Source organism: Sardina pilchardus, chromosome 14, assembly GCF_963854185.1.
Source record: "Sardina pilchardus chromosome 14, fSarPil1.1, whole genome shotgun sequence".
NCBI classification, from domain to species: Eukaryota; Metazoa; Chordata; class Actinopteri; order Clupeiformes; family Clupeidae; genus Sardina; species Sardina pilchardus.
In genome coordinates, this window is record NC_085007.1 from 16,013,784 (window position 1) to 16,027,472 (window position 13,689).

The following is a 13,689-nucleotide window of genomic DNA, read 5'->3' on the forward strand; positions in this document are numbered from 1 at the left end:
ATCTATAGTGATTAACACTTCCAGTGACAACAAGCGTTCAGCCACTTCTTCGTGTGTCACAGCTGCATTTGTGTGCTAAGAGTAACTATGAATAAACTTCCCTGTTTTCCTGTTTCATTGGCCTCACTGTGTCTCAATGTATGTATGTGCAGTATGTGTAGATGTATGTATATGTATGTGTGTATGTATGTATGTATGTATGTATGTACAGTATGTATGTATGTTATGTATGTGTATGTGTATGTATCTGTCCATCCATTTGTCTGTCAGTCTCTTTTTTATCTTAATACTGAACATCTTTCTTTCTCTTCTTTTTCTTTTCATTCTTTATGACACTGAGCACAATTTTGTCAAAACTGTCAAAATAGTTATCTTGGTGTCTACCTGGTGTTTGCCTTCATTTGGAGCCAAAAGCCCAATGCAACACATGCAACACATATTTGGATATGTGAAACAATTTTCCTTTTCAGGAAATAATCTAAAATAACTTGAACAATTTCTTATGTTCCCTCTGGCACATACAGTATTTGTTTATGGAAATAGACCACAGTATAGAACAGGACCTTTTTTTAATCCAATGCAATATGCAAAACTTGAAATTCAAAGGCAAACATCAGTGGAGAGGGGAAGAAATCACATTGAAAAGAGGAAACACATGAACTTTAAAGAGTTCCCTTAAGCACCTTTCCCAATTCCTGAATGACAACATTGTCGACTCCATCATCGAACATCATGTACCATCACAACAACTCAACTTCGATTGTTATCTCCTCTGGAGAGCAAGCTGCTACCGCCATTCGCGGACTTTGCTTTCTGCTGGGAATATCTGGGAACATCGCGGTGGTGGTGTTCCTACTGTGCCACTTCAAGCGGGGCAACTTCACCTTCCAGCTGATGCTGAACCTGGCTGCCTCAGACATCCTATCACTTTTGACTCTGCCAGCGTGGATGTACAGCTTTCTATTTGGCTGGACCATGGGCCTTGCTTCCTGCAAGTTCTCCTTCTTCACCGCCTATACAGGCGTTCACGTCAGTGTGGTGACAGTAACGCTTATGAGCGTGCATAGGTATGTGCTGGTCCTGCATCGTGCACAGTGGACCAAACTTGGCCAACGAGGAGAGAGGGCTGTTTTGGCAGGCGTGTGGGTGCTTGCTGGTGCGCTCGCCATCTCCCCAGTGATTACTGCCAACGTCATTGAGGATGAAGGTAAACTCCAGTGTGAGCAGGTTGTCAGATCAGAGGGCGAGAAAGTGGGTGTTCTTCTACTGGAAATCATGCTACTTTATGTCACACCACTGACTATCCTGATGACTTCATACCTCTGCCTACACAGAAAAGTTAGTGACAGAGCCCTGTCCAACTACAGAGTAGGAACCCTGGTGACTTGCATCATAGTGACATTTATTATCTTTAGTACTCCCTATGTTATTGTGAGCGTAATGATGATGGCTTCCCCTTCAGAACCTGTTTATGCTGTGAGAAGGTTGGCCTTCAGGGGACCAAGACGTGCAGCGCAGAGCATCGTTTTCCTCAACAGTTGTGTGAATCCATTCCTGTATGCTTTCAATTTTCGCTCTCTGCGCCAAAATGCCAACAAAAATGTCACACACACCTCAAATAATATGACGGACAGCTCACAAACTATAGCAACGTTTTCATAGGTAAGCAACATTTAATTGTGGGTAGTGCAGCATACAATTATACAGTTGTAACTAGAAAAGCACTCAGAGATCGCAGACCTCTGCCTGTATTGTTTTTCGTTGGTTGTCATACATTTGAACCTAAACTATTCATCGCCACAGCGTGGCCATACCATGCCATTACACCGGCAAGCGAAAAACATAATTACCTCCTGAATCAAGACGGTGTTACGGATCTCTCCCAAAATGTAATCGTTTCTTCCTTGGGTCATCTCAGACCTTTCCTGAAAATGTCATCGAAATCCATTGACTACTTTTTGAGTTATCTTGCTAACAAACAGACAAACAAACAAACAAACAAACAGACAGACAAACAAACCCTGATGAAAACATAACCTCCTTGGCGGAGGTAATAAAGTAGTTATGGTTAGCAGTTTCTTGTTGTGTATGTATTTGTAAGTATGATTTGACAATAATTTGTAATGATAATAAAACAAATAATCTTCATAATAATAAGAAAACAGTCAACTGAAATGGTATTCGCTTAAGTGTAAAATATATAGTGTATGTATATATGTGTATATATATAGCTTTTTCCTTTTAATCTGATTGGACAGTGAGGAGCAGCAGGAAGTGAGTGGGGGAAGAGAGATGGGATGAGCACCTGGAATCTAATGTGGCACAGACACAGCAGTTTAAGTCACAGATCTACACAGGTTTCACTTGTACTTTTAGAGGAGAGTGAATTGAGATGTGAATTGCAGTGTATTTTTTGTATATTTTGTGTAACCTACAAAACTTGGGCCATTTCCCAATAAAGCATGATAACTCCTCTGCTCTCATCTAAAGTGTATATCTTTGTTGAATTGCACTTTTCAGGATGGGTGTATGGTTATATTCTCTTGTGAATTCTACACTGTATTTGTAACTTTACCTGGAATATAATGCAGTTAAGATGCACAAAATACACAAAACCTGTAGTGATGAGAGTAGAGGTGTAGATGGCAGCACTGTTCTAAGAAATTATAGTAGAGCCTTATACACTAAACCTAACTAGATGTACTGCATAGAGGTACAAAATATGACCGCCGCTCAGTCCTGTGCATTCTCCCACCGCCACACTGTTAATTTGGCTCCATCTCCTACTCCATCCCCAACTCTTGCAACTTTTTAAAATGCTTTTAGGTGTGTGTGTGTGTGTGTGTGTGTGTGTGTGTGTGTGTGTGTGTGTGTGTGTGTGTGTGTGTGTGTGTGTGTGTGTGTGTGTGTGTGTGTGTGTGTGTGTGTGTGTGTGTGTGTGAGAGAGAGAGAGAGAGAAAGTGTGTGCGTGTATGTGTGTCTGTGCATGCATGTGTGTGTGTGTGTGTGTGTGTGTGTGTGCATTTGTGTCTGCTTGTGTGTGTTTGTATGTACAGTATGTCAATTTGGCTCCATCTCCTACTCCATTCCGAACTCTTGTAACTTTTGTTTATGCTTTTAGGTACGTGCCTGTGTGTGTGTGTGTGTGTGTGTGTGTGTGTGAGAGAGAGAGAGAGAGAGAGTGTGTGCTTGTGTATGCGTGTGTGCGCTTGTGTGTGTCCGTGCATGCATGCATGTGTGTGTGTGTGTGTGTGTGTGTGTATGCGTGTCTGTGTCATCTGTGTTATCTGTTCTATAGAGCAGATAACCGATATATGTCGGCCAATAGTCATTTTTAACAAACACAATGTAAACATTTTCTCCCATAACAAGGTTCTAAACAAGGTCGGGCATTATGTATTTGAATAGACCTTACTAGATTCCTAGAATGAAATGCTCTTCATACATTAATGTATTTGTTTAAGAAATAAAGGAGTGTATAGAATATAAATAATAGTAATTATAAAATAGGTCTTTGTTCTGCCACAAACTACAATATGAACAGTTTATATTTAATGAGTTTCCCTTTAGGCAAGTAAAACATTTCATATATTCAGTTAGCCTACTTTACTTTACTTTTTGCCTTTGTAGCCTAAACCATGCTCTCCCTTACTTGAAACAAAAATAAAACATGTATCCATATTCTAACTAACTTTGGAAGCGCAACCTTTAAGCTTCGTTTTCAGGTCGAATGGCATTTAAAATGGACTGAGGTAACATGGAAAAAGGTCCTGTGGTTAGACCAATTAAAATTGGCCAAATCTGCCAATCACCTGGGCTAAAGAAGAGCAGGCCTATCCAAGTATCCAACCTCTCCAACTTGTTTTAGTGCTCAGTTCCAAACCCAACATCTATGACGGTGTGAAGGAGCATTAGTGGCTAAAGCATGGGCATATTGCACTTTTGGCAAAGCTTAAATTGTATTGTATACAGGTTTTCGGCCACATATGTTGCCATACAGACAAGGTATTTTCCAGGAAAGACCTTGAATATTTCCGGAGAACAATGCCAAAATGAATTCTGCAAATATTTAAAGCAACACTAAAAAGTTTTTCGTACCTTATAATAATGTTTCCAAAATCATTTCAGCAGTTCATCAACTCGTAACAGGGTGAACGGCACTTCTGCTTTCACTTCGTGGCCCTCTATCAGCTATACCCGCTCTAAGTAACTTTACGAGGTGGGGTAGTGTATCTGTAGTTCGATGAAATGAGACATCAGAAACTACATACAAATTTGACTTGCTTCGATCGATGTCGCAATACATCATTTCATAAAATCATGCAACATATTCTACCTTGTCTGTTATATTTGCTGGATAAACAAATAGCGTGTGTGCGACAGAGGAAAAGTCCTTTAGTGTTGCTTTAAATAGTTATAGAGTCCAGGTGCCAAAATGGACTGTCTGCGTCCAGATTTTCCAAATTATGCATATAATGGAATGAAAAACATGCTAAGAATACCCCACACTGTTGAGCAACTGGTCCTGTATCAGTGATGGGACAACATTTCACTTTCAAAACTCTAGCAAATGCTCTCCTTCCTAAACATTTACAGAACTTTTTTAAATGAAGAGGTGAAGCAACACAGTGGAAAACATGCTCCTGTCCCAACTTTTTTTTAAACAGGTTGCTGGTATCAAATTCAAAATTAAAATATATAAAATATCGTCAATTCTTTTTATATGCTGTCTACTGTATGTCCTTTTTTGCTTCTAAATATGGGTTTAGGAGACTTTTTCTGTTTTGGGGTTGTATTTGGTTATGGAAATAGACCACAGACAGCATAGAACATGTCTTTTTTCTAAACCAATGGAATACGTAAAACCTGAAATAGGCAAACATTAGTGGAGAGGGATATAAATGAAGGACACACATGAAGTTTAGACGCTTCCCTTAAACACCTCTCCCAATTCCTGAATGACAACAACGTCGACTACATCATCGAACATCATGAACCACACCAACTCAACTTCAATTGTTTTCTCACCCGGCGAAAGAGCTGCTACTGCCATTCGTGGACTTTGCGTTCTGCTGGGAATCTCTGGGAACATCGCAGTGATAGTGTTCCTACTACGACACTTCAAGAGGGGCAACTTCACCCTCCAGCTGATGCTGAACCTGGCCGCCTCAGACATCCTGTCTCTTTTGACTTTACCAGTTTGGATGTACAGCTTTCTATTTGGCTGGACCATGAGCCTTGCTTCCTGCAAGTTCTTCTACTTCATCGCCTATACAGGCATTCACGTCAGTGTGCTAACAATAACACTCATGAGCGTGCATAGGTATGTGCTGGTCCTGCATCGTCCTCGGTGGAACAAACTTGGCCAACGAGGAGAGAGGGCTGTGTTGGCGGGCGTGTGGGTGCTTGCTGGTGCGCTCGCCAGCTTCCCAGTGATTACTGTAAACTTCATTGAGGATGAAGGTGAACTCCATTGTGAGCAGGTTGTCAGATCAGAGGGCGAGAAAATTGGTATTTTTCTACTGCAAATCATGATACTTTATGTCACACCATTGACTATCCTGATGACTTCATACCTCTGCCTGCACAGAAGAGTTAGTGACAGAGCCCTGTCCAACTACAGACTGGGAAAGCTGGTGACCTGCATCATAGTGACATTTATTATCTTTAGTACTCCCTGCGTTATTGTTTACATAATGATTATGGCTACCCCTTCACAACCTGTTTATGCTGTGAGAAAGTTGGCCTTCAGGGGACCAAGACGTGCAGTCGAGAGCATTGTTTTCCTGAACAGTTGTATGAATCCATTCCTGTATGCTTTCAATTTTCGCTCTCTTCGCTCTCAAAATGACGACAGAAATGTCACACAAACTTCAAATAATGTGAAGGAAAACTCACAACCTATCTCAACTTTATAGGCTACATTTAATTTTGGGTAGTGCAGCATACAGTGACAGCTTTAATGAAGTAGTTATGGTAAGCCTCTCATATTGTGACACTTATCTGATATTGTGTTTTGCGAGTAACAATAATTTGTAATAATAATACAAATAACGATAAGAAGAAGAAGAAGAAAACAGTTAATTGAAATGGTATTCACTTACATGTAAAATAATTGTATAATATTGTATAATATTTATTATAATTACAGAATATAAAAATATATGTTTTAACTGGCAAGATAGTTATCTTGGTGTCTAACAGTTTGCCTCTGTTTGGAGCTAAAAACCCAATGTAACCCATTATGCAACACATATTTGGTTATGGAAATATATGACAGCATCGGCGCCTCCGCCATCAAACATCATGAACCATCACAACAACTCAAAGTCTATCTTTATGTCATCTGGTGAGCAAGCTGTTGTTGAAATTCACGGACTGTGCATTCTGCTGGGTATCCCTGGGAACATCGCGGTGGTGGTGTTCATCCTGCGCCACTTCAAGCAGGACAGCTTCACCCTCCAGCTGATGCTAAACCACGGCCCTTCCTCCTTAGTCCAGTAGTAATAGGGTTACCCCTGGAACAAATTAGTAACAAGCTGAATTTTTCAGGATATGTTCAGAACACCTTTAGGAATAACATACTAAAAGTCCCCGTGAATCCCCCTTGTGCTCTCTGAGATATTCAAGATGGCGTCAAAATCGCCGCTATTTGGAGATCTTTCCATATCTCAGGCTTAAAACCTAATACAAATGCAATTAAAAGGTCAAATCTTAAGCGATCTTAAGTCCGGTTACAGCCCCCTAACAACCGTCGTCAAGAACGAACTCAGAGGACAAATCCCATAAACACACTCCTAACCTTGTGGAAAGACTTCTCAGAAGAGTTGAAGCTGTTATTTATTTAACCTTTATTAATTAATGACGCAGGATCAGCACGTACCTATGCACACTCAAAAACGCACTCATATGAATGCCTGTATAGGCAATGAAGTGACACAGCACCTTAAGGATGGGATGTGACTGAAGTTAATCTGTGAGTCAAGGTGAGAGAATAGGCCTACTTTTGGCAATATGGTGTATGTGTATGGGCCATTTCCCAATAAAGTATAATCCAATTTGGTACTTCTCTGCTCTCATCTATATTTGCTGAATTGTACTTTTCAAGATGGGTGTATGATTCTATTCTCTTGTGTACTCTATACTGTGTTTTTATTTGTACCGGGAATATAATGCCGTTAAGATCTAAGATCTCTATACACAAAACCTGCAGTGATGAGAGTAGAGGTGTACTGTAGATGGCAGCACTGCTCTAAGAAATTAAAGCTTTTATTCTCAAACGCTGAACCTAATTATTTGAGCAGCGCACTCTACGTAAGTACTACATTTAAACGTTAAAACACCACACATGCATTGTACTTATGTGTTATTTACATTTGGGTTTGAACAAGTTAATGTTGTCCAAACCGTCCTACCTGCATCAGTGGGCCTAGAGGGCCGAATTCAGATCTGTTCTTTTCACATGCAACAGGTGCAAAGATTTTCACCAAATCAACAATCAGAGAAAACTGCGATGAGAACATTTAGGCAGATACGTAACTTAATTACATGTCATGCGTTACTCCCCAACACTGCTAAAGAGCCCATCTCTGCCTTAAACTCATCTCCTGTCATTTAGAAACAATATGCTGTGGTTTAGTCTGGAAATCAACAGAAAATGGATTTGCCATGACTTTTTTTGTTGCGTGTGCTTGGGAGCGTGAGATTGATGCTGAAACTGAAAGTGTCACGCCAGATGAGAGAGAGCTGGCAACCCTGGCACATATTTGATTATGGAAATAGACCAGACTGTATGGAATAGGCCAATACCATTTGTGAATCTTGAAACAGGAAGCCAAACATCACAGGAAAAGGAAAGAAAGGTTCAGACACTTCCCTTAAACACCTCTCCCAATTCCTGAATGACAACATTGTCGACTCTGCCATCGAACATCATGAACCTTCACAACAACTCAAAATTGTTATCTCACATGGTGAGCAAGCGGCTACTGCTATTCGCAGACTTGACATCATATCATCTTTTTTGCCCATCTGAAAGTTGAAAAAATCCTTCCTTCACAGTTTTTCAGGGCAAAAAGTACACGGAAAAAAATAGCCATGAAGAGATTAAAGTAAAAATTTCGAGATCAAAGTTAAAATGTCACGTCGACTTTAATCTCGGTGTGTCGACTTTAAAGTTGACCAGCCGATATTAAATTCAACATTACAGTTTAAACTATGCTAAATTCCCACTGCTAGATATGGGGATATGCAAAACTGATTGGGAAGTTTGTTGTGGGCCAGATGAGGGCCACTTCAGTGTTGGTGCATTTAGTGTCTTAATGTGCTCCTTCCAATAAAGCAAGATAACTAACACTGCCATTTGTGTGAGACATTACAATATTAGCCAAAGTGAAACACAAATCCCTGCATCTGGGATTTTTTGTAGGCTGAAATACAGTACAGGCCAAAAGTTTGGACACACCTTCTCATTCAATGAGTTTCCTTTATTTTCATGACTATTGACATTGTAGACTCACACTGAAGGCATCAAACTATGAATTAACACATGTCGAAAACAAAAAAGTGTAAAACAACTGAAAATATGCCTTATATTCTAGTTTCTTCAAAGTAGCCACCTTTGCTCTGATTACTGCTTTGCACACACTCTGCATTCTCTGGATGAGCTTCAAGAGGTAGTCACCTGAAATGGTTTTCACTTCACATGTGTGCCCTGTCAGGTTTAATAAGTGTGATTTATTGCCTTATAAATGGGGTTGGGAATCAGTTGTGTTGTGCAGAAGTCAGGGGTGATACACAGCTGATAGTCCTAGTCCAGTCCTGAATAGACTGTTAGAATTTGTATTATGGCAAGAAAAAAAGCAGCTAAGTAAAGAAAAACGAGTGGCCATCATTACTTTAAGAAATGAAGGCCAGTCAGTCCAAAAAATTGGGAAAACTTTGAAAGTGTCCCCAAGTGCAGTCGCAAAAACCATCAAGCGCTACAAAGAAACTAGCCGTCCCAGGAAAGGAAGACCAAGAGTCACCTCTGCTGCGGAGGATAAGTTCATCCGAGTCACCAGCCTCAGAAATCGCGCGTTAACAGCAGCTCAGATTAGAGACCAGGTCAATGCCACACAGTTCTAGCAGCAGACACATCTCTAGAACAACTGTTAAGACGAGACTGCCTGAATCAGGCCTTCATGGTAGAATAGCTGCAAGGAAACCACTGCTAAGGACAGGCAGCAAGCAGAAGAGACTTGTTTGGGTAAAGAACGCAAGGAATGGACATTAGACCAGTGGAAATCTGTGCTTTGGTCTGATGAGTCAAAATCGGAGACCTTTGGTTCCAACCACCGTGTGGGCTGCAGAGTGAAGGCAAAAGGGCCAACAAGTGCTAAGCATCTCTGGGAACTCCTTCAAGACTGTTGGAAAACCATTTCAGGTGACTCTTGAAGCTCATCAAGAGAATGCCAAGAGTGTGCGAAGCAGTATTAAAAGCAAAAGGTGGCTACTTTGAAGTACCTAAAATATAAGACATATTTTCAGTAGTTTCACACTTTTTTGTTAAGTATATAATTCCACATGTGTTAATTCATAATTCTAATGCCTTCGGTATGAATCTACATTTTCATAGTCATATGAAAGTAAAGAAGGGGTGTCCGAATGAGAAGGTGTGTCCAAACTTTTGGCCTGTACTGTATATGGTGATATCTTTGCATATAAAATTGAAATGGTACTTGTATATACAATTGTATATAAAATTCAAATTTTACTTTTATAAAATTCAAATTTTCATTCAATTGAAGGCAGGATGGCCTTTTCTGAGCTGATGTGGACAATTTCATCCTGTTTTCTCTGGCACATATTTGATTATGGAAATAGACCACAGAGACAGACTGAAATATGTTTTGTTTTTTTAATGAAACAGGAAGGTAAACATCCATGTAGAAGCAATCCCAAAGACGAGGGGGAAAACATGAAGTTTAGACACTTCCCTGAAACACCTCTATTAATTCCTGGATGATGACATTGTTGACTCTGTTATCACACATCATGAACCACCATAACAACTCAACTTCGATCTCTACCTCACCTGGAGAACAAGCGGCTACTGTTATTTGCGGACTTTGCTTTCTGCTGGGAATCTCTGGGAACATCGCAGTGGTGGTGTTCCTACTACGGCACTTCAAGCGGGACAACTTCACCTTCCAGCTGATGCTAAACCTGGCTACCTCAGACATCCTGTCACTTTTGACTCTACCGGTGTGGATGTATAGCTTTCTATTTGGCTGGACCATGGGCCTTGCTTTTTGCAAGTTTGTCTGTTTTGTTGTCTACACAGGTATTCACACCAGTGTGCTAACAATAGCGCTCCTGAGCGTGCATAGGTACGTGCTGGTCCTGCATCGTCCTCGGTGGAACAAACTTGGGCAACAAGGAGAGAGGGCTGTGTTGGCGGGCGTGTGGGCGCTTGCTGGTGTGCTCGCCATCTCCCCGCTGATCACGTTCAGCATCATTGAGGATGAAGGTAAACTCCATTGCGAGCAGGTCGTCAGATCAGAGGGCGAGAAAGTGGCCATTCTTCTACTGGAAATCATGCTACTTTATGTCACACCATTGACTATCCTGATGACTTCATACCTCTGCCTGCACAAAAAAGTTAGTGACAGAGCCCTGTCCAACAACAGACTAGCACCACTAGTGACCTGCATCATAGTGACATTTTTCATCTTTAGTACTCCTTACATTGTTGTTAGTATAATACTGATGGCTACCTCTTCACCGCCTGTTTTAGCAGTGAGAAGGTTGGCCTACAGGGGACCGAGACGTGCTGTACAGAGCATTTTTTTCCTGAACAGTTGTGTGAATCCATTTCTGTATGCTTTCAGTTTTCGCTCTCTGCGTCAAAGCTCTGAGAAACGATCTTTAAATAATGTGAACGACAACATACAAAGAATAGCAACTTTATCATAGGTAACGTAAGCATAATTTAACAGTGTAGTAACTTAATGGTTCGCCTTTATCACACATGGTGGTCTTTGTTTCTGTTCTGAAATCCCTCAATGTATTTAATACTCTCGCATAATATAACACTTATGTTATATTGTGTTGTGTGAGTCAGATGTGACAGTAATTTTAAATAACAATAATTGGTAAATTATTTGTAAATATTTATCTATACATTTAGAATATATTTTGTAGGAGGACTTTTCCCCTTTAATCTGATTGAACAATGAAGAGCATGAGGGTGAGTGGGAGGAGAGTTGGGGTGGGAACTGTCGACCTTCAACCAGGAAAAGACTGTTATAGGAATTCATAGGAATCCATATCGATTCGTTTTTTCACCTGTCCCTTTTGAGGAAAATGAAATGAGATGTGAATTGCAGTGTACTTTGTGTATATGGGAGTGAGTACAACTATTAGACTAAATAGACATTCATTTAAATTTTCCATAGGGGAGAAGTAGAAACAGAGAATACAATACTGCCTTGGGCCACTCCACAATAAAACAAGAACCAATAGGCTATATTGCTTTGCTGTTGTCATGTCATATGTAGTATTTGCTGATTTGTGCTTTTCAAGATGTGTCTGTTTCAGTTCTGTTGTGAATTCTATACTTTTTTGAAAAGTACTGTACTAGGACTATGATGCAGTTAAAGGGGAACTATGCAGTTGTTTTGTTTCATTTGCAGAGGAAGCGATCCCCATTTTGCACCTATAGACATTAACTATTTTGCTCTGCCTAAACAATCTTTCTTTCTATGCAGTTTTGGCAATTTCTTAGCTGTTTTCTCGCTTTTGGCTTGCAGTTTCTCTACGGAGCTCCCTCTACAGCTTCAGAGTTTACATTTTACAACACACCTCACAGTCTCTCTGCCGGTTCCTCTTTCCCTGTTTCTCTGACAACGGTTTCCTCACTTTCCGCTTCTTTTCACCGGCTCCACCATGACAAATGTCTGAGAAACTCCATCTCTACCTTGTAGCCAGTGCTGGCATGTATGATGCAAGGCTGATTTTTCCGCTCACAGACGCAAAAGGGAAACAAGACGGTCACCATTAAACCCAGAAGAAGTCGATAACCATTCCAATGACTCCGAAGTTAAGAAAAAAGACTGCATAGTTCCCCTTTAACTGCTCCAGAAGACAGGCTGAAACAAGACCCTTTCCAGTCTGGAGCAGAAACTGTATAGATCATCCTGGTCAGACACATTACAAACCTGATCTAGCCTAGAAATCTAGACGCACCCTAGCGGCAAAAAATATTTGTTGCCTATCAGGATGGTCTAGGGTCGCGCCGTTAAGGCCAAGCCTGCATTCGGCATCAAGTCAGCCTGTCCAATTAGAACGCTCTATCTGTACGGAGTCCTTGAGCCTGCCTTAGCTCACCTTCGGCTTCCGATATTGACGCCAGGGGGCTTGACCATGCGTCCTTGTTGGGTGTGAGACCATGTTGCAACAACCAGAGAACAACGAAAGATGGATGAGGCTAACAAAGCGCGCTCGTTTGAATCGGCTTTGGAAGAGTTAGACTTGCACTCTGTCTCAAACCGACTACTTCCGTGAGTACACTTTTGTGCAGCACCCTATGTGCCCTGTGTGCTTACTGGCATAGTGTGCACATTTTAACAGAATAGTGTCGTCACATATCAAACGCTAACGTCTGTGCACTTCACGGAAATGACGATCGTAACGTTTAAATATGATTGTATTGGTGTCCTCAATTTCACTGTAACATGGTCGTGCTGTGTCAAAACATGAACCGTTTATGTTGTAACTTGCTTGTACCTCTGTAAATTGTGTTTTCCACCGCTGCTGATTCAGATTTCTCTACCGCGAGTTTGTCTGTTTTGTTTCCTTCACAGGCATTTACGTTAGTGTGCTGACAGTAATGCTTATAAGCGTGCATAGGTACGTGCTGGTCCTGCATCATCCTCAGACCAAACTTGGCCAACAAGAGGGCTGAGGGTGCTTGCTGTGACAAGAGTCCAGGTGAAGATGGCATCATTGTTCTCAGAAATGTATGTAGGACCTTAAATGCTGAGCCCAATCATACAATGTAGGGACACAGGGCAAGAAGCAAACAGCCTTGCCTATAGTGCGCTTATAGTGTGCTTTATGATGCATTTTGGGATATGTAGTGCAGGGAGGAAAAACTATACTAAAGCAGTCACTTTCACTTTAAAAATTTTGTTTTTTGTTGTCACTTCATTTATTTGATTACCACATGGTCATCAAGGTAATTCACATCCTCCTGTTTTCATGCTGCCACTATGCTGACTGAACGAGTGAACCATCTCACCCGCTGAGGACAGTCCTACCGACTCCTCCTACACCCTCTGCCCCAGAAGACAGACAAAAGATAATAAATCAGTGGTGTTGAGTTGAGTGGTCCAGCAGACCTGCATTTTCTTGCTGAGCCAAGACTGGATTTCGCCCTGCAGCTCAGGCTTGAAAACTGTACATTTATCTCTCCTGCCTCCGGTCCACTTTTGCTGGAACCAATCACAAACTGGCTTATCCACCAGGCACACCTGGATCGTTGTAACACCATGCACAATTTTCACCTTAACTCTTTGAATGCTGCACTGTTTTTGGAAGCTATGTCCCAGAGTGCCAGCAAGCTAGATCATTTTTGTAGAGCCACAGCGTATTCTATGTTATATGGACACATACTATGGCTCATTTGAAAGGTGAGACTCTGAGCTC

The 13,689-nt window shown here is 41.1% G+C and overlaps 1 protein-coding gene across 1 annotated transcript; it reads left to right on the forward strand.

Moving 5' to 3' along the window:
* The first annotated feature begins 9,993 nt into the window (after window positions 1-9,993).
* On the forward strand, window positions 9,994-11,037 carry LOC134101465 (neuropeptides B/W receptor type 1-like). Its single transcript, XM_062555177.1, has one exon. The coding sequence runs from the start codon at window positions 10,003-10,005 to the stop codon at window positions 10,954-10,956; it is 954 nt and encodes a 317-aa protein (XP_062411161.1). The 5' UTR covers window positions 9,994-10,002; the 3' UTR covers window positions 10,957-11,037.
* Window positions 11,038-13,689: the final 2,652 nt, after the last annotated feature.

Bases quoted from the DNA above. Each gene is read 5' to 3' on its own strand.
- LOC134101465 (XM_062555177.1), top strand. From the start codon at position 10,003: ATGATGACATTGTTGACTCTGTTATCACACATCATGAACCACCATAAC.